The 18,234-nt window shown below is 38.3% G+C and overlaps 2 protein-coding genes across 7 annotated transcripts in view; one reads left to right on the forward strand and one right to left on the reverse strand.

Moving 5' to 3' along the window:
• Positions 1–18,234, forward strand: part of LOC311620708 (histone-lysine N-methyltransferase SETMAR-like) — a 190,090-nt gene that overhangs the window by 155,168 nt on the left and 16,688 nt on the right. The window lies entirely within an intron of this gene.
• CLYBL (citramalyl-CoA lyase) overlaps positions 1–18,234 on the reverse strand; it is a 220,658-nt gene that overhangs the window by 11,035 nt on the left and 191,389 nt on the right. For all 6 annotated transcript variants that reach the window (XM_084880294.1, XM_084880293.1, XM_084880292.1 and 3 more), the window contains 3 exons: positions 16,521–16,614; positions 15,036–15,203; positions 9,747–9,871 (listed from right to left, as the gene is read on the reverse strand). In XM_084880294.1, coding sequence (XP_084736420.1) covers positions 9,747–9,871; positions 15,036–15,203; positions 16,521–16,614 — 387 coding nt within the window. The remainder of the gene's footprint in view (positions 1–9,746; positions 9,872–15,035; positions 15,204–16,520; positions 16,615–18,234) is intronic.

Consider the following 18,234-nt stretch of genomic DNA (forward strand, 5'->3'; position numbering starts at 1 on the left):
TTAGGAAGACCCATTTAAAAAAAAAAAAAAAAAAAAAAAGAGGGTTCATCTGATGGTACTTTATACTTCTACAAAATATTTTTAAAGACATTCTCTCACTTTTAGTAGGAAAGGCATGCTTATTTCTGATTAATAGATGCAAAAACTGAGGTGCAGTATTAATTTTTTAAAGGAACATATGAGAAGGAGAGGACTAGAATCTAAGGCTTTTCATCCAAAATCTCAAACTCTTCCCACTAATATATATATCTCAAAGTATAGCTTTAAACAGTGGTACCTGTGGTTATATACAAAAATTTTATATCTAATCACATAAAGTATACTACATACTTTAAAATTTTATTTTTATGTGATTTATAAAAAATAAGCAGCATATGTAAATGGTTATTTCAGAGATATTACTTAGGGTGAAATTTAAAAAAATGATATATAGGTAAGTAAATATGTGAAAATACAGTTTTAATAACTGAATTGGGAACTACTAAAATATAACATGCTTTCACCCTGAGTTTCCATTTGAAAGCTACTATAATTATTTTGATATGAGAAATACCAAAGGATATTTTCAGTGGGAAAAAACTTAATTATATATATGTGAATGACATTTTAAGTCTTGAAAAGAAACCCAAAACATTTATAAGGAGGGTTAAAGACAGTGACATTTCATCCTTATATATGCGTCTGAATGTCAGACTAATCATCTTTTAAAATTGCCAGGATGAGATTGAAGACTTGGGAAATAGAGAACATTTTTTTTTAACACTTTAAATTGTAGAGATAATTTGATAGGTATTTAATACTATTTGGAATGAAAATTCAATACTATTTACATCTATGGTCAGAGAATTTATAGATGCTAATGTAGCTCCACATGAAATTTCTAAAAGTTCCACTGAAGCCATTCAACTTGGACAATGACCCACATTGGGCAGGTCTCTCGTTGCTCTCGGCAGGGCAATTCTGACAGATGACCTTCCATGGCTTTTGATGGGGAAGCCTTTCAAATGGTTCATGAGAATAAAACAGTTGGAAGATCTGAAGGGGGCTAGTTTCGTGCCTGATGGGGAGATGCAGTGACAATGTAGGTCTGTTGAGCTGCTTGGGATGGTGCTCCCGCCTAGGAGCCAGTCTCAGGGAGTGTGAGGTGCAGGGGATCCTGCATCCTGGGCAGCCTATGGGATTTACTTTCCAAGTTCTGAAAGGTGGAAAAGCCTGGAGAACTCCCTCTTCATCCCTCCCATCCTTCCCCCTGTGGCTCTCGGGCTGTAAAAAGCACAAACCATCAATGGAGACCAGAATGGAGGGCCCAGAATGCTCCCCGGCAGACCCTCCTGCCAGGTCAGTGCTGGCCGGAGGGCACCAGGGGCCACCTGGCAAGCAGCCCCTCAGTGACTTCCCACCAAACAGAAATAGGCAGCTCGGCAGGATGAGCACAGAGACAAGAGTCCACACTGAAACCCGGAGAGAAAGGGACTTGCTTCTCGGGGTTCTCCTGCTTGAGGCCTCTTGATGCAGAGGTTAGGAATGGGCTTCTGGGTCAGCTACACCTGAGACTGAGTCCAGACTCTTTCTTTTGCTGTGTGTGATCCACAGCACATAATGCTACATTTCTGAGCCTCAGTTTCTTCATCTGACACAGCATCAATATTTGAAAGCAAATATACTTAATAGAATTTAAAAACTCAGACCATCAGCTAGAGGAGGGAGTGGAAAAACGGGGAAGGAAGGACAGGGTTTTTAGTAGAGGGTGAACAGGACAAGGAAGTCCTAGCAAAGACAAGCTTCTGTTTGTAAAAAAAAAAAAAAAAAAAAAAAAGGAGGAAATTCCTTGGAATGTGGCTAGTGGGTAGATGTACAATGAATAGACATCATTAACATTTTGCTTTTTAGAAAGGAATGATTTAGCTTTAACTCTACATAGAAAATGGAAACAGTATTGTATATTAGTAAGATTGATTTGGGACCTTACCAACAGTTTTAGGAAGTTGGAGGAGAGAAAAAACGCAGTAGAAGATTTGGAAAATGAATTTGGCAGGGTAGGTGGAGGTGGCTGAACCATAGGGAGGACAGATGAGGTGAGTGTCTGGGTCGATTATCTTAATACTTGAGGCCCTGCGATCAGGGCCATCTTCCCCTGCGCGCAGCCGGCACCACCCCTACCACCACCCATCCCAGTTCCCCATTTGCTATTAGGTGATTGGAGCCTGTGGTTGTGGGAGGAGTCAAGAGGTTGGCCTTTCACCTGCTTGCTGCCCCGCCCCTGCTAAGGATTGCCCTCTGTGTGTGGGGCAACTGGTGGGGCCGGGGCCTTGACACCCACTCCTGGTTCCCCATTCGCCATTGGGCAATCGGAACCTGCTGGCCGGGGAAAGAGACTGAGAGGTGGTCAGTGCGCCTCATAGTGACTGGTCATTCCGCTGGCAGGGTCAGTTTGCATATAACCCTTTTATTATAGAGGATTATTATACAGAATTTGACCAGTCCAGAGTCCTTTACTGCCCAGATGGAGGTTCTCAGTGGACCAGAGCCATCCTTACTTCACAAATAGAGAGGGAAGACCAAAAATGCCTTCTGTTTTTAAAATTCTTTTCAGAGCTCGCAAAATGTAGGCAGCAAGGTTTATCTTTAAAAATTTTTAGGCAGAATGATCAGACAGAAGTAGACAAGTCTTTGTTTTAAATATCTTTAAATCTGAAAAAATCAAGCCAAGTTTGTCATGTGGGAAGCTGCCTACTGAAGTGAAACAATTGAATTTCTAAACATGTTACAAAACCTAAAGGAACTTACACATTTTCTAGCGAAGTATATATTGTGCTTAATTTTCTCAGCTTTTCAATAGGTTTATTGAGGTATAATTTGCATACCATAAGATTCACCATTGTTAAATGTGTATAATTCATTGAATTTTTAGTAATTGTCTAGAGTTCTACAACTATCACTTCCCTCCCAGATTTTTTTAATCAGAAATTTTGTCTGGAAAGATTTTTATTTAACAAATAAGTATGTAAATATTTTAAATTTAATTTAGAATATTTCATGTCAAATTTAAGTTGGTATTACCTATGAGAAAAGCAGAGAATGAAGGCCATTTTATAGCAGCTTGCTGGTAAAAACATTAATGTTAAACTTCTATTTTATACACTTTAGACTATTCTTTCTTGGGGAAAGCACATCTAAATGAACAAACGTTAATCTTAAGGCACTTTAAAGGGTTTACTAATATACAACTAACTGATAACAATAATGGATGGAATAAATGGTGACAATTTTTTTCTTTGGGTTTTTGTAGAAGGAAACAAAAAATCAGTATCATATATTCTATAAGTACAATGAATCATTCTTTTTAGCACTGTCAGAAATTTTGAAACCAGTTATCTAACTAGTATTTACTAAACATATACTGTGTACCTATTTCTGTCCAAGACACTGCAGGAAGGTAACTGATACAGAAGAGAGAATTCTTTACTCTTTAAGGTAGTGGTGAGAATCCCATCCTGTCTCTTCCCCCCCCCCTTTTTTTTTCCATTGGGGTCCACTAACCTAAACAGGGGGAAAAAGAATTCTAGAAAATCTCGGTTTATATATTTTAATACAATTTCATTTACCTGTTTTTACTATTAAAAATAATTTAAAAATTTTAAATAAATACAACAAAAATTAAAAGAATGCTCTAAACTTCTCTATTAAAACTCGTTAAATGAGAGGAGGCAAGAGATAGTGGAGGGGTACAGCAGTGATGTCGTGAGAAAGAACAACATAAAGAAAAAGAGGAAACAAAAAAGAATCCTTGGAGAGGAAGCCACGGGAGGAACAGGAGACACCCATAGAAACACATAGAGTCACGCATACTAAGAGGGAGCCATACTGTAAAGGAAAAGAGGCGGGAAGATGTCCGAGGAATAAAGCCATCCTTTCGTGGCCCTCACTTAGGTCTTGCTATTAGAGACACTGACAGCCGCGGTGTGTTTGTACAACCACAGGTATAACTGAGACTGACTCGGGGAACCTGCCCTTTGAGGGAGATGAATCAGAGGCCGGAACTAGCCATGGCCTCCTTGCCCGAGGCCCGCAGTCTACCTCGGGAGACTGAACAACTGATGACTAATGAAACAGAACGGGGTTTGCAGGGATCAGAGCTGGGAAATCTTTCTGGGGTCCGGCGGGTGAGCAAGTACAGGACAGAATTGGGAGGGAGGGAGTGATGTGGGAAATCATGGCTGGGAAGGCATAGATACTCTGTGTTCTTTCTGGCCTCATCAGAATTTCTGCTCACACCCCCCGGCACTCCCCCCCGTCCCCCCCCCAAAAAAAGTGCATGACTAAGAAAATCATGCTAATCTGAATTAACTGAATTCACATTTTGTTTGTGACCAACTATTTTTAAGGTTCTATCTAGTTTTGGTCATTAACATGGGGACTTGCTGTGACCCAAGTGAAATTGCATTTATGCTAACTATGTTGTATCTTTACTTACAAAGCCTCATTTATGCTAACTATGTTGTATCTTTACTTACAAAGCCACATTTATGCTAACTATGTTCGTATCTTTATCTACAAAGTGAGCCCAGAATTCTGGCTGGGGCTCTGCCATCACCTGGGCTGGGAGTGACCTGGGGCAACTTCCAAACCCCAGTGGGTCTTTGGTGTATTAAGCTGCAAGCAGAAGAGATTTGACTAGAACATTTCTGAGATTTTATCCAACTAAAAAAAAAAATTACTCTTTTTCATGGAAGCTGAGTGGGGGGGAAAATCCTGAAAAGTATAAACAAGCATAAAATTATTTTGATTAAAATATACTTAAGAATGTGCTCAACATTAAGGATGAAGCAAACAGCTTTGTAAGTTATCAGATTTAACCTACACACGAAATATCTTATCCTCTACTATGGAACCGGCCGTTTGTCACTAAAACTATGTGAAATAGGGTGTGATCTACCCTGGAGTTGTGTCACATTGCTGCAAAATTTGCTGTTAATCAAATTAACCTGAAAGTCAGCATTGGCAGACCCTCAGCTTGTCTAAGATTTTGAATCTTTCAAGTCTAAATTATGGCATATAGTCCTAAAAATATTGAGTGAATAAGAAGTAAAGGGGGACCCGCATGAGTAAGAATCTCGAAGGTAGAGTTATGTCTCTTCACCTTCCATTTTCACAGGAAATCAGGCCGTTTGGGGGTTAGCATTCCTGCTTCCCAATAAGGAGGGGAAGGCTGTGGGGGTGGGACGCAGGGGTGTGGGAGGGTACAGTGTTGTCTATTAGTGGAATCAACCCTTTCAGTTGACAAAGACAACAACCGAATCTGTAGATGGTTTATTTGATCTGCGTGAAAGAGTGGCAGTGGGATTTCTGGCACTTGAATAAGCGGAAACAATATTTTTGGCTAGAGAGACTTCTGAGCTCTCTCAGGGAGCCTTCTAGAAGGCCATCTGGACCTAACAGTATTTCCTTTGTAAAGCTCTGCATTTGGAAACACAAATGAAAGGTGTGCAGGCTGCAATCAGATACCTAAGAAAATCATGTGTATTGGTGTGGGGGGTATTCCTTGTAATTTTCTAGGTGAAAAACTTACATGAGGGAAAAAAAAACACCTTTTTTTTTTTTAATTAAGATATAAGTTCCTAATTTATATTCCAGTAGAGGATTTGCTTCTGAACACAAACTTATTAATTTGCATTATTGCTTGCTCTAGTGAAATTAGAATGTTTCAGTTATGTGTGTTATTTATAGTTATTATGTCAGATAGTGACCTTGTTTCTGACCTTTACGTTGTTAATTGAACCTAGATTTTAAAGGTGAACCTTCTTTGGTTTTTGGCCAGCTTGCAAAGCTGTAACAAACGAAAAATCTTGAAAAAGTTAAATGAAATCCTACCAAAATAAAATAAAGCATTTATGGCAATGATAGCAATAAACCAGGGTGCTTGGAAAACGAGATGAAGCAGAGCCACATTTATAGGCAGATACTGCAGAAATAGGAATATTCTAGCAAAGTACCTTTAAGAATTGGTCACATGTGCTACATTTTGCTATTCTTTAACATTTTTCTGTTAGAGCCTCTATTTGGAAATAAGTGGTAAATTCTTGTATTAAGATTTCTTGGGATTATCAATCAATTTTTAAAAAGCAACTACTTCCTTTAGCTGTCAATTTTGTCCAAGAAGTGATGAATATAGAAACAGAAAAAAATTATCACTGACTTTATCATATAGACATGGTATCATACATACATGAATGTATATGTAGTATAAATACATGTTACATATATGTATTTGTAAACAAATTATAGTTTCCACTGATATCAACTAATATCAACTAATTATTTACTTGAGATATTTTCATTTCAATGATCTACTTTTCATACTACATACAATTCTTAGTCGATAAAAAACTGTTAAAATCATATTTTCAAATAGGCAATACTAAATTTAGTTGATGGAGAATTTTCAAATATTATGGAATAATATTATTATGAAAAAAGACATAAAAATGAAATTAACTTTCAAAAACCCTTTATAAATTTAAAACAAATTAATGGAAGTAACTTATCCTGGCTAAAATATTTTATTAAGTAATTCAAAGCTAAAATAATTAATCACATGAAGCTTGCATCTCAGAATATATTTTTCTGGAAGGATGAAAGAAAGAATCAAGGTTGATTAACATTATGGATATATACCTCCCAACTTATATCAGCTAAATTAGAAATAATTTAGCTTATGGGAATTAAAATAGGGGCATAGAGTATGTGGAACGTTTAGACATTTTCCAACAGATTTAATAGAAAAAGAGGACCTCAGTCCTTAATGTCAACTGGAAACCTAATTCTTATTAGTGGGAACTGGTGTACCAGGCAAATTCTTAAAGTAGTAACAAGTATCATTACCTGCCAAACAGTGACAGATTATTATTTTTTAATGTAAAGTATTTTCATCTGACATTACACTAAGGACCTCAAACTTGCTTTCCTTAGAACTTCTAATTAAAATAAAACAAGAAAATTCATGTGATACCAGAGACTGAACCCCAATAACTTATCTACTCATGACCTAAGTATTCTCATGAATTTTGTTATTGGGAGAGGAAAGGGAAATTTTTTTTAAAATTTATTTTTGAATAATAATGATAGCTATGTAATAATAATTATTATTATTACTGTATAAGACACAATTACCCAGCATTAACTGTAAACTTCAGCTATACCTTTGTTCTTAGGGAATAATATAATTTAAGATAGGAGCAGGAAGTAGAGAAAAGTAAAGACATGTAATTTTGCTTTCTTGGGTCATTTCTACTTATAAACATCTCTTGAATGAAGTTTTTCATCAGAGGGGGGAAAAAGGTCTTTCTGAAATTTGTAAGTGTCTCACTGGTAACCCAACCACCAGCTTCCCCTCACTGACAGTCACCTGTGCTTTGGACAAAGTAACGGAGGGTGTGTGTTTTCATCAGTGATTCACATTTGAAATACAACAGATTAGATGTTTGTTGGAAGCAATACTTCCTACAACTGAGCAACCTATTTATACTAAATCTCCACAAACAGAACCCACATTATTTAAACCCCAAGACCTCTCAAGACCTGGCGTTACCTGCCTGCAGACCCTATTTTTGTGGCCAGCCAATTGATAGGCAAAGTGAAAGAAACATGGGAACTGGATAAAACAACCGTGTGTCCCCACTGGAAGCCCCATTACTGGAATCACTTAAACCTTGCTGGACAAAGCACCGCGAGAATTTGCTGTCGGAAACAAACCTACACGAATGGGGCAGGGAAGAAATGACCTAATCGTTGGTCTCCCTTCTGCTCCAATCTCTACCCGTCTGAGTTAGCAAAAGCTGCCACACTGTTGTGAAAGCTTATGCCCCAACAAGAGGGCATTTCTTATTATTTTTTTTTTTTAAAGTTCAGAATTTAACATTTAAGTTGCCATCATCAAAAGGCAGGAACACCCTGAGACGATTTTTCCCTGGGAACAACACTTTTAAGATACAATGGAAAAGTGCTGTGTTTTTCTTCATCCAAGAACTTAGATGCCGGTAAAAGAGTGTGCGTCTAGTCGGAATGTTGTTTGCTGGCTACCTGAAATTTAGGGCCACTTCTCCCAAGCCCGAGCTGCTTACAATGCCAAGTGGCATCCTTCGATGTTATCCAACAGGAAACCAGACTGGAACTCTGCCTGGTCTGCTGTTTTGGGGACCCCCATCCTGCCTCAGTTGATGATTTCAGTTGGAAGTATTCCTCACACGCCTGTCCCCCGCTGCCATAAGGTGCACACAGAGGTGTGGGATAGTAAGGGAGTGTGTGTGCAGGCAAGCATGGGGAAGAGGAGAGTGGACGGCGTTATTTGCATGTATGAATGAAAAAGTACATGGCTCTGCTCTCTGGATAAATATATATGTTTCAGGATATTGGTTTTCGGGTCAAGGTAGAGAAGTGAACATAAAACACAATGTCAAGAATATTTTTCTATGAATGGCAATGTTCTTCCAATGGTCATTACTGATTTGAAATGAGAGGATGGATGCTATTTATCCTGGAAGTGGTCTATGTCCAAATGGGATAGTACCGTTATCACAGATCCTGTCTTTTGATTTTAAGTGCAAACGTGTACAAAGATGATCTTGTGGGTGTGTGAGGGTGAGCATGCGTGCCTGGTTGGAAGTGAAGGCAGGTGTCCATAGTGAGAGGGAGGGAGGAGGCAGTGACCCACTTAATTTTGTTCCTTACTTTCCCAAGTCCTGGGATTTTCAGGTGTTTTCATTGCCAGTGGAAAGTGCAAGTGACACTTATACTGATGTCACCAGTTAGTTTTTGTTTGTTTGTTTGTTTGTTTTTTGTAACAGGGACTATTTAACCTTTAGAACCTTAATAATGGTTCTAAGTACTTTTGCCTTGGAGGTATCAAACCCTCACTCTTTATGTAAGTAACAAGGGCGCATTTAGATATTACCTCTAGGACAGTTTTGTAAATACAACCCCCCCCCCCCCCCTTAAGGGGAGGCACTCGGTATTATTGCAAATAACCTTTAAGATAATTAACTGACAATGCTGCAACTAGCATAAAACCTTCCTTCAGGCGACACCTAATTTAAGTGTTACTGGCACAAAGTGGAGACAGATTGCGCATCACCACTGCAATATTTACATAGCAGAAACCCACAGCGCAGGAAACGCGAGGCTCAATGATGCACTAAATTAGGAACAACCGTGCTCCAGTGTTAATTTGCTTTTCATTCTATCCAAATCTCAGGTCCAGGAATTGGTACAAGTACATGGACAGCCTCCCACTCTTCCATGACTAAACAGGAGGAGATTTTTGTACTTTTCCGCCCCGATGTTAAAGTAACTTGAAATTTATTTCTCTCCACGAGAACCATTTGATCAAACTGTGCTTATTTCATTATAACTTGCTCTCACTTTGATCTAAAACTATTTTCATATGACAGCTGCATCAGAGTCTATAGAGAAAACTAAACAGACTTCCTCTCTTTTCTCAAAGGCTGCCAACATAGCTTATGAAAAGAAAAAAAGAAAAAAAAGAGAGAGAGAGAGATGTGAGAGCCAGTTGGTGAAATATTTAGAAACATGGCAGGGCAAATTTACCTTAGGCGAATTTCTCACTGATGAATATTGTCCCCCCAGTTCAAACCCTCTCCACCAAAATCATCCAAACGATGATTCCCCCCCCCTCCTCCCCACAGCACTGTAAACACCGGTTTCATCCAAGTCATTAATAAAGCATTTACCTTTCCTAATTGCTGATGCTCTTGAAAGGCGGAGATCAGTTCTTCAGCCCACTTAATTTTTTCAGGGGAAGGAGAAAACTGCTCCTGGACGGCTGCAATTTGGTTAGGGTGTATCACCTGCTTACCTACAAGAGGATTAACAGTTACACCGGGAACACAAAACAACAAGTAGATGTCTTAACCAGGAGAGGCTCCCGAATGCCTCACCGACTGTATGTAAAATAACTCATTATTTTAGCACATTTTAAAAGAAAACAACAGTAATTGGGCAGGCTTCTCCAGAACACCACATCAGAACAAACACAACAATGGGAGTAATTGTGTTTCCGATCCTATAGAAATGCCACCTTGGTGCGGATAATCTCTCAGTTTTAGCTACAGGTGGACTGACTGAGCAGCTCGTTGAATAACTGCTTTGGCTGGGACTTTAAAGGATAATGTCTGCAAATGAGAGTGATTATTTTGAAGTAAAGAAGAAAAATGTTATGTTAATTCTTTCTAATTTTATAAGTTGTCTTTGGCTTACTTGGCACCGTCACCCTGCCTTCCACGATTTCTTTTAGAAGTCGTCTGTTGGTTTTCATAAAGCTTCAGAAGCAGGTGTTACAACTATATTAATATCAAATAGTGTCTTACAATAATAATTTATTTTTTTCCTCTTTAGGTATGATATGTCATTTCTAACCTCTAGTAGAAATTTAGATTTCACTGAGAAAACTTTATTCAGTACAGTAAAGTAGAAGACAGATTTAAACAGTGTGGTCCCTAAATTACTCCATTTAAAAATGTTTAAATAAAAATTACAGAAAGTTTCTTGACCTAAAAACATAACCAGATTTTCCCTTTTTTCTTATAGAATGAAGATTTTGTTTCCCTTTTATATATATACTTAGACACCCAGATGAAATCTTATTTTTGTAGTAATATCTTTTTTTTGAAGTTTAAGTATCTTAAATAAAAACATAATATAAAGATAAGAGTCACAGGATTCTAGGAAATCACGCAGTCATTAAAACGAAACAGTTTAGCAATCAGGGAAGAATGGAATCTAATCAGGTCATTAATAAAATGAAACATAATTTAATGTTATAATAATGTTGAGGTTATATTTTATTACATAATAAAATTATGGACATATTTGGTTCTTTAAAATGAATGTACACTTAGTGATAACTTACTTTGCTAAGTATATTTGTTGGTGTATCAATTTGCTTTGGTTTTGAAATAGTGTTTAACACTTAATCATTAGAAATTACAGTATATCATTGATGTTTTAAAAAAGGTGAATTCCTGTTACTGCCATTATTCTATCGAACATAAAAAAGAAATGTTTGTAAAAATTTCTTTTTGTATTTGTGAGTCTCCGTGAATAAATACAGTAATATCTTTTCTTACAATGGCATAATTAAAACATCCTCACATTGCTATTTCATTTTTAGTCTGTCAGCATATTAATAAAACATTAAAACACTATATAACTAAAGCTGCTTTAAATTATTTGAGGAATAATTTCTGGGAACAAATAACATCAATGATGACAAATGAGAGCTTTTTTCAATAGTAGGTACTGAAATTATATTTAAATAATCTAATAGTTGTTACAATATTATTAATAAAGGATGTCAGTTCTGGTACTCATTTTGTACTAATTGTAGGTCCTGAATTTTATAATTTATGTACATAATTTACACTGATGTGTAAAAAGCCAAATTTCATGGGAACTTCATAGTATAGACATGATAATTTGAGGAGCAAGACACAAACTATTTAAAATACAGTAAAACTACTGATGGCTTGCAAGTACCCATATGCTGGTAATGAGGCTAATTTTAAGATATGCGTTAGGTTTTAGAAATTTATGAACATTCATTTGTGAAGTTATCTTTTGTTGAATCTTGAATACCCCAACAACTGAATATCGGACTTTAATGCCATGTGGGAGCAAAGCAAATATTTTATACAGAAGAGTTGTTATTGACAAGTTACTGAGAGGGTGCGAAACTGGAAGACATTAAAATTTATGACCATGAAATCTTTTTTACAGTACCACTTGATATATCATGCTTTAAATCAATACCTGTCAAGTCTTTTAGGTAACTGTATGATGCTGTCATTTTTGTCTTCTATAAAAGACTGCAAAAAAGAGGAAAACCTCTAGAGTTTCATATTTATAATCTTTCTTCCCAGCATGGAGTACTGGAGTCAGCTCTTAGAGCTTTATTCTAAGGTTTATTTTTATAAAAATAATACCTAAAGTTAACAGCTATTTTATACAGCCAATGCATTGATTTAAAATCTGCCTACATGGGTTGTGTCTCTGTGAAACAGACTACAGAAAAGAAACTACAACCCACTGTTTCATGCGTGGTTAACTTTAAAAAACCACAACTCATTAAAAATATATGTAATTTTTTAAAGTACAGAAAATCCCAATTACATAGACGGGGTGTTTCTTATCAGCGTTATGGATAACACAATACTTTCATTGAATTTTAAACTTTCAACCACCTGCTTCAGACAGGACGTGTGTCTTCCTTCCTTCCTTCCTTCCTTCCTTCCTTCCTTCCTTCCTTCCTTCCTTCCTTCCTTCCTTCCTTTTTTTCATTACTCTCCTCCCTTCTTGTGCAAAGCGCAAGGTATGGAATTAAATGATAAATAATTAGGACAAACAGATTACAAGTAGCCTAAAATACTTATTAAATCATTTATTGTTTTAAAATACTACAAATAATCTCATATCTTATCAGACTAATTACCTCTTATTGGCATGTAGAAATATAGTTGGGACAACAAAGACCTTCTTTCTGAAAATTGCAAAATGGCCATAAAGTGTAGCTCCCTACTTTACTGACTTGTTTGCTTGAATCTATAATGGGCACTGTACCCTCTGTGCCTCCCCGTCCCCCCCTTCCATTTTTTTGTGTGATTTCATACTCCCTGTTGTTGAGAAACAATAGTGCCAAGCCCATAAGCTTCTCATGCTGAGTTGGGCACAGTCTAGAAATCTAAATCTGATTTGAAATAACTTGTCTTCTGCGATTGAATTAGGGGCCAATTTAATGCAGTCCTGTATCTTGGAGAAACCCTCGAACTCCTTTGTAAGTTCCGGAACAAACATTTACGCCAGAGGAGACGGAAGAGACCCCGGTTATACTGAGTGAGGGTGACAGAGGCCCGCATCGGATCCAGCGTTTTCTGTTTCTGATTGCATTAGTGCTCATTTCAGAGCAACATCTGGCTGCTTGGCAGCCACGGCCGCGCATTTTAGACCAACAACATCGGGGTCTATTAGGTAGATTTCATGGAGTTTTTCTCCAGCTTCTCCATTTGGGCCACGTCCTAACCAGTCGTCAGGAAAAGACGGGTGTGCAGGCCAGCAGGAAAAGGACAGCCCCCGGAGCAGGGCAGTGGCACTCTTTCTTTCTTTCTCTCTCAGTCACTATTAAATGTAAGGAGGATTTGTTAATAGCTCAGATGATTGAAGAATATTTCCCTGTAAGAGATTGCAGGTATTTACTTATTTATTTACAAATTTGCGGGGGTCCCATTTGAACTCTCTATGTTAAAAACACAAAAATCAAATGCCCAAGCTTTATTTAATTCTAATAAACCCCTTAAGATGGCTTCTTAAGCCTTGAATTTTACTTTGGGCTAAATCATCATCCATTTAGATATCTTGTGCATTTAAAGTCACCTTAAGACATGTTTCATTAGTAACCCCTAACTGGGCACATTTCAAAAATATTTACCAAAGGGATAGCATGGGTGCTTGTCTTTTGTCCTTATTATTTGGATACAATTCTGAGCATGATGTTTCCAGAATGTGCAGCAGAAGGACAGATAAGAATAAAAGATTTTAGAATGTTTTTTTTTTTAATCCATGGTTGCACATGCGTGTGTATGCAATTGCAGAATGTGTTTGTGTGTAGAATTCTATTGTGGTTTCTAAAAAAATAAAAAAAATAAATAAAAAAAGATTTCTGTTACAAAAACACAATTTTCGGTTGCTCCCTGGGCTCCTGGGGCCTGAGTGACTAGGCACACCAATCAACAGATATCCGCCTGCGCTCCAGGACCGGATTGTGAGGGACCCGCTGAGCGCAGTGCCAGCCAATGCCCGTAGGTGTTGCCAGGTGCACAGACACATATCGGGAGGTGGGAGAGAAAGAAGGGGCTTGGAGTGGCAGATGAATAAAAACCTAGTTTTGAGTGGAAAAAAAAATAAAAAAGATATCAACAATCTTTTTTTAATGAAATTCATTAATATTTGGACTGCTGAAGAAAAATTTTCTTCAATCCATCAACACAAACTCTTAACCTGTTAACTGAGCGGGACCTATAAATACGTCAAACGTAAACAATATCGGGAACGGGTAGGACGTATGAATACGTCCTTGAAATATATGTTGCGCCCCGAGAGGGACGGTATATATTTCTTGTAATTAAAAAATATATATATTTTATTGATTTTTTATAGAGAGGAAGTAAAGGGGAGGGATAGAGAGTTAGAAATATTGATGAGATGAGAAACATCGATCAGCTGCCTCTTGCACACCCCCCACTGGGGATGTGCCGGCAACCCAGGTACATGCCCTTGACCGGAATCGAACCCGGGACCTTTAGGTCGAAGGCCGACGCTCTATCCACTGAGCCAAACCAGTTTTGGCTATTTTTTGTAATCTTTATCATTGTTTGTAAAATTTATAATTTTTTAATTCAACGTGTCCATTTTTTTTTGTCGGTATTCTTTTCTATTTTTTTTGTAATTTTGTTATTTTCCTTTGTGCTTTATATATATAAATAAATGGAAAAATATATATTTTATTTATTTTCATTAAGTATAAATAAAAAAAAATAATATGAAATTATGTCCTTCGGGCTTGACGTACTGACACGTCCTAATGAAAGAGTACACGCCCGTTACAGGTTGCGTCATTAAAAAGGGAACTCCCCGGTTAACAGGTTTAAGGCAGTTCACCCAAAAATACTTTTACGACAGCCTCATCCCTCCCCTCGTGTCAGCAAAAACTGCAACAAAATATTTAACAGATAAAAAAAAAAAAGTCACTATTCTAACGAGAAAATAAAATAAGTGATTTGCTTGTTGACTGGCAGAGCCAAAGTAAAACCTGACCATTTGTTGGGTGGGTTCTTGCCCTGGATGGCTTTTTTTCATGTTTCAGATAGTAGAATAGGTATGTGAACTACCTGGCCACCTTAAGGAACACTGATTTCTGGAATGTTCAAAAATCTAGACAATGCTGTTCAAGATACCACCGAGGACCATACCCGTAAATCCCATCGCCGCTCCTTCTCTCGCCTGCCTCAGGAGCCCCTCTTCGTCCCGGAAGTCGATGTACACCAGGTCTACGGCCTGCAGACCAAAGGCCTTCGCCACGACAACGATCTTTTGCCGGGCGTAGAGAATATCGTGGGCTTCTTTACTACTTGTTGCACCTGAAAATGGGACGTTGGCAGAAAAAAGGAGAGAGGTTAACTTTGGAAACCCAACCCATACATCTCTTGTAAAAACTCAGGACGTAAGGGTGTCTGGGTCCTCCTTGGCCTTGCGGCCCCGGGAGGTGATGATTCAATATAAACGAAGAGGGATGTGTGGAGGCAGAGTTCAACCTCATGGGTCCCTCTTGCAAGGCATCTATCTTTCAGGGGAATGACTGTGTGCGTGGAGAAGAGGCCCCTCCCCCCTCCCAGGAGCCAGAACCATGAATGACTTGGTAGGTCGGTCACAAATGACTTCTGACATGTGTGCTTCCCTTTTGCCGTCCCTTGGAAATTGTCGGTCCAAAGGTAGCACCGCAAGAGGTGGCCAGAGGGCTGTGTGAGGAAATGGTTCAGTTCTCTCGCTGAGCCCAGAGTTTCACAGGCTGTGGTTCCCATGCCCTGTTATCGCTGAGGTTCGGAGCCAGGTACTTTGGGGAGTGGATGGAGAACTTAAGAGAAATGGAAGGGCACTCGCTTTGAGAGAGGCAGAAAGTCTCCACTAAGCTACTGGTGATACTGAGTCCCCCGGGAAGAACGGTATTAAAATAAGTTCCTGGTGTTTCCACCCTGGGGGTGGGAGGGCGTGTGTTTACGTTTGCTCAGGGGAAGCTCCCGTCTCGGGTCACTTGGGACCATGGCTCTGAAATGCCTGTGACCTGGGCTCCTTTTCCAGAGGCACCGTCTCTGGTTGCACATGCACTCTGGTTGCACATGCATCGTGCCCAAGGGACAGGGAGGACCAGTGAGAACAGGCACGCACACTATCTCAATGAGTATTTAATGAGAAGAGTTCTGAAACAGACTTGAGGAGGTATTTAAAATCTATTTAAATAATATTTACATTTAATAAAGAAAATTACTCAGTAGAGCATATGTGGAATTGCCTTAAATTTGTGGTAGGGGCCTCAATCCCCTTTACACTGAGGTGAAAACAAAATATTTAAGCAACAGAGAGGATGTTCGCATAACACTTATTATGAACAGAGTAGATGCTGTCTCTTCCCGAACACGTGCGAGGCTGCAACAGCCTTTTTACGAGTTACTTTATAAGTGAATAGACATAATGGGTGCTGTGTTCTGAAAGCAGGACAATGGTGAGGTGTCCTAAATTATCGGGAAGTGCTGTCCATTCAGCTGAAAACCATTGTCACGCTTGGCAAATATATTGTCATGTAAATGTCCGTTTGTGAAGGGGCCCAAGGGGGGGGGGGAAGTATACATGTGTACACAGAAAGAATGAGAGAGAGAGAGAGAGAAATGAGTCTTTGACACCTATGCTGGCTCGAAAGTCTTCTCCTCCGAAAACGACAGCATCTAGGCAAAGGCCCACCAGAGGCCCGGCCTTCACGGCTTCTTTGCACACGGCCTGTAAAAGAGCAGAGAGAGCATCTCACAGAAACACACGGCGCAGAGAGAAGCAGCCTGCTGTAGATTCAGTACCAGAAAGATCCAGTTCTGAATACAAGACAGTTTGTCTGAGAGCAGTCCTAAAAATGCAGCCCCAAGTCACCCCTTTCGAAAGACATTTAACATTGTTCAAGATAAATAATGCTGTATACATTGGCTTTGCTTTAATGGAGTATATTAATATATCCATTAACGTACGTTAATATAGTTACAATGTTTGAATTGTAGTTCATCCAACTTCTAGAAAAACTTGGAGTTAACTCAGTTCGGTTGTACTATAAGTAATTTATGTTTTTCCAAAATTTGTGTTTGCTTTAAGAGACTCATACCATACACAGAAAGCCACAGGAAAGAAGGAAAGAATTTTTTAAATCAAACTAATTGGATTATTTGCATCAGGATCAAGATTTCTTAGTAAGTGGTTTTAGGATTAAACACACACAATATAAAAACCTACAATGCCGGAGGGGAAAACAAAAATGCAACAAGTCACCCAAGACGTATTAATAAGCAACTTCGATATTTCCATGTGAAATAAAGATAAATGACATTTGTTGCAGACAGAACTGTGAAGCGACAAAGGTTCATGCTAATATAGGTGGGTGGGGATGACATGAGAAACCCGTGAGGACTCTGCTGATTAATTTCAGGGGTTGTAAGTGCTTCTCGGTACGTTATGGAATAAAATGGCAAAACAGTGCTAAAAATTAAATCGTTATAGGAATCTAGCTGCATCTAAAAGATATGCTCTGATTATATTCCCAGAAATCTAGGGCGGGCTCGGAGGAATGTGTGGTTAGTGGTGTAAACACGCGTGAAGTAGCTCGCAAACATTTGCACTCTGCCCCTCCTGCACGGTCCAGTAGGTCTCAGAGTTTCCTCTCAGAGCGTTTGCTCACATATTACCTCTCCAGTTACAGCTCAACTATCTTTTTATTTAGTTTTGTTTTTAGGAATTTCTTCTCTCGTGCCCTCTGGGATAGGGTGCTACATTGATGTTCACAGGTCAGGTGTAATGTGAGGCATATTTTGGAAAACAATTTAAATGACAACCAGTAAAGGGATTTTTTTTTTTACAAGTTAGCTATTAATTTGTTAAGGCAAACAGCTTGATGCAACCAAGAAATGTTGGGAAGCACGTGGGTAAGATAATCTTCCTGGTATATATTAGGAAAGAGTTTCTGTTCTAATGTGGTAAACTGAAATATTATACCACAAATTATTGGCATATACTAACTAGCAAATAGTAATTGTTATCAACTGGACTTTATGGATGATGTTGCTACAGAGACCAGAAAGTTTCCCAATGAAGGACGGTTGCTACAAGAGAATAATTGAAAGTTAATTCATAAGGGTGACAAAATAAATTTTCATGCACATTTTATCTATAAACATAATAATTCAAAGCACATATTTTACATAGTGATGATTAAATTAAAATTATTGCTAGGAATCTACAGTTTAAATATTTAGGACTGGGAATTCTTCCTTGCTACTTAGTCCATTTCTTTCTTTTCTAAGATGCTCACAACCTGGTTTTGTATAATTACAAATAATAAATTGTGCTCGAGATTTACTT

Source organism: Pipistrellus hanaki (genome assembly GCF_964339955.1).
Source record: "Pipistrellus hanaki genome assembly, chromosome: 3".
Classification (NCBI taxonomy): domain Eukaryota; kingdom Metazoa; phylum Chordata; class Mammalia; order Chiroptera; family Vespertilionidae; genus Pipistrellus; species Pipistrellus hanaki.